At 49.6% G+C, this 2,954-nt stretch overlaps 1 protein-coding gene across 14 annotated transcripts in view; it reads right to left on the reverse strand.

The window, feature by feature from the left end:
* AGFG1 (ArfGAP with FG repeats 1) overlaps positions 1 to 476 on the reverse strand; it is a 74,876-nt gene extending 74,400 nt beyond the window's left edge. For 3 of the 14 annotated variants that reach the window (XM_035006959.1, XM_035006958.1, XM_035006947.1), the window contains exon 1: positions 49 to 476. In XM_035006959.1, the coding sequence (XP_034862850.1) occupies positions 49 to 215 (167 nt within the window). In that variant the 5' untranslated portion in view covers positions 216 to 476. The remainder of the gene's footprint in view (positions 1 to 48) is intronic. The other 11 variants (XM_035006954.1, XM_035006948.1, XM_035006946.1 and 8 more) reach the window with 5 other exon arrangements.
* Positions 477 to 2,954: the final 2,478 nt, after the last annotated feature.

Here is a 2,954-nt window from a genome sequence, read left to right on the forward strand (position 1 = left end):
CCCAACCCGGGGGAAGGGCCCACGCCCGCCCGGCCGCCCGGCACTCACAGGCTGCCGGAGCAGGAGGTACAGACGAAGGAGCCGACCGTCATGTTCACGTAGGTGGGGCCGCGCTGGTCGCAGTCGAAGCACTTTCGGTTGTGCGGGAGACCGGTCATGTCCCGCAGCATCTTCAGGTGCTTCTCCTCCTGCTTCCGCTTCGCGCTGGCCGCCATGGCCGCGGCGCCGAGGGAGGAGGCCGGCAGGGCCGGGAGCGGGAGCCGGGCGGCGCTGCGCCGGGGCCCCGCGGTCCCTCGGGCCGCCCTGGCCGCGGCCGCCGCCCTCCGTCAGCGCGCGCCGCCCGCGCCGGACCTGGCCGCCTCGGCCCGACTCGACTGCGCTGGGCGCGGTGCGGACGCTGCGGAGCGCGGGCTGGCGGGTCCACCAACCGGCCCGGCCGGGACAACCGCCGCCGCCTCCGCCGCCGCCGCCGCCACCTTCCCGACTTCTCCGGAGGGGAAAAGAAGAGGAAGGGGGACGGCAAGAGGAGGCCCGCCCTGGGCGGCCGGAGGCCAAGTGTCGGCCGGCGCCCTCTGCTGGCCAGGAGGAGTTAGTTACTGCGGCCGCGCTGAGGCCTGAATTGGGGCGGGGGCAAAGTAGCAAAGATACAAAGGTGCTGGTGATGATAGTATTTATTAGAGAGCTTATATGTGCTAAGCGCATTACCTGACTTAACTTCCTCCCCTGCTCAGAACTCTCCAAGGGCTGCCCACTGCTTTGGGGATAATTCTAGGGTTCCTCACTGTGCCTTAAAAGGCGCTCCCTCATCTAACCCAACCTCCCTGTGTCCTCTGTCACCATCCTGGTTTCTCACTACACTGGCTTTCCGTTTGTACCCCACACACGACAAGCTCCCTTCTGACCCAGGACCCTTGCCCTGCTGTTCTTTCTCTATTAAGGTTTCTCAGTCCTGCCACTATTCACATTTTGGACTTGATAATTTTTTGGTGAGGGGGATATTGCGTTGAGGGATATTGCACGGCATCCCTGGTAGCCTTTACCCACTAGATGCCAGAACGACCCCCTCCCCACACCCTCCGTGTGGCAATCAAAAATGCCCCCACACTGCCAAATGTGGAGCCATGGTAGACAAAGATGTAGTCAGTTCATTTATGCGCGCTTGGCAGGCAAACTTCCTCAACCCAACCAACCTATTTAAATTTGCGACCCACCTTCCTGAAAGTAGCCCTCCATGAAATAGCTGTGTTGGGTTTTCTTCCTAGCTCTAGCTGTTTGAAATCCTGCTTCTTATTTAGTGTTTACTGAGTGTTGTCTGGGATCCCCGGTTAGGCTCCAAACAGCCTGGCCCCAGCATTTTCCTCACTGCTCCACCCTCTGCCCCTCCCAGAGCTGGAAGCTAGGTGCTCAGTGTTCATGGAATGAATGCATTCAGTATCTCATTTAATCTTCACAAGATCCCTTTGGGGTAAGCATTACTGTTCTTTCCATCGCACAAATCTGGAAGCTAAAGCTCTGGGGGATTAAGTAAATTTACCGGAGGATACATACGGGAAAACTGGGATTCCAACCCAGACAGTCAGACTGTAGGACCCAAATCTCTTCATTGCTCTAAGCAAACACAGACAGCAGGATGTTAGAAATCATCCCTGCCCTCCTTTCCCAAAGGAGGGCAGGGAGACCCAGAGAGCTGAAGTTCCAAAATCACTCAGCTGGTGAATGGGAAAGTAAGATTAGAATCCACATTTCCTAATTGCCAAGGCCAGCCCTCAGACATCCCTTGAAAGTAACTGGACGAAATGCCCAAGTGAGACTTCATGTTAATATAATGCTATCAGTAATAGCTAAATATTACGAGAAAGTGATCAGCAGATTTTGGATTGGTCAATGGATTTATTTTTTAACTTTCTATTAAGGGAAATATCAAACTCCCATGAGACTGTGGCCCATCGTCAATTATCAGCTCATGGCTAATAGGCTTTCTTACCCTCCCCATCCTCCCATCACCCCTCCTGTTATTTTGAAGCAAATTCCAGACAGCATATCATTCATCTGCACTTATGTTAGTTTGCATTGCTAAAATAAATAAATAAGTAAATAAATAAATAAAGCTTTTTTTTAACTGAACCATGATACCATTAGCACACCTAAAAAATTAACGATAATTCCTTAAAAATCATGAAATATCCCAGCAAGATTTGAAGTTTCTCATTGATGTTTAAAAAAGATGCTTATAGTTTATTTTAATTCATACATTGTAGTTGGGTGATATACCGTACTAAAGTCTCTGTGTTTCTGCTCTATGTCCTTTTCCCTTGTAATTCCTTTTTTTTTTTTTTTTTTAAGGAACTGGGCCCTTTGCCATGTTGTTTCCCACAGCCTATGTTACTTAACACCCCTACCTTTCTTAAAATTTGTGGCTGGGTCTAGTTCACTTGTTTCCAGTTCAGTTTTTTGTTGTTGTTGTTCTTGGCAAAATTTTATTTCTTTGTCTGCTTCTATCAGGCAGCCCGTGATGGGGGGAGGGGGAGGGGGGGTCCTTTCTATCTTTTTATGATATTAGCAGCCACTGATGATCAATATCTAGATTCCTTAATTTATGAAGGGTCACAGAGTGGTGATAATCTAACTCTGTCATTCCTTCTCTGTTTGTCAGCTGAAATATTCCTATAAGGATAAACTTCCCCTCAGCTACTCTCTGGCACAGTTCCTGTCAGAAAGACAGGTTAAATGTTTGATTCCTTTCCTTTATTCACAAATTTGCAAAATAATATATTGGTTTCCTATCCCCTTGCAATGGTGATCAAGATGTTTGTCAATGTCATGAGCGACTCAAGAAATTAAACGTAGTTGATATGTTTCATATCCTTGGTGCTCACATTGTCTCATCACTGGCCAGTGAGAGCCTCTTCAAGTTGGCTCCTGAGTCTTTTTGACAAGACCCTTGACTTAAGGTC

The sequence above is a fragment of the Mirounga leonina genome, unplaced genomic scaffold (genome assembly GCF_011800145.1).
Source record: "Mirounga leonina isolate KUSES-001 unplaced genomic scaffold, KU_Mleo_1.0 Mir_151, whole genome shotgun sequence".
In the NCBI taxonomy this organism is placed as follows: domain Eukaryota; kingdom Metazoa; phylum Chordata; class Mammalia; order Carnivora; family Phocidae; genus Mirounga; species Mirounga leonina.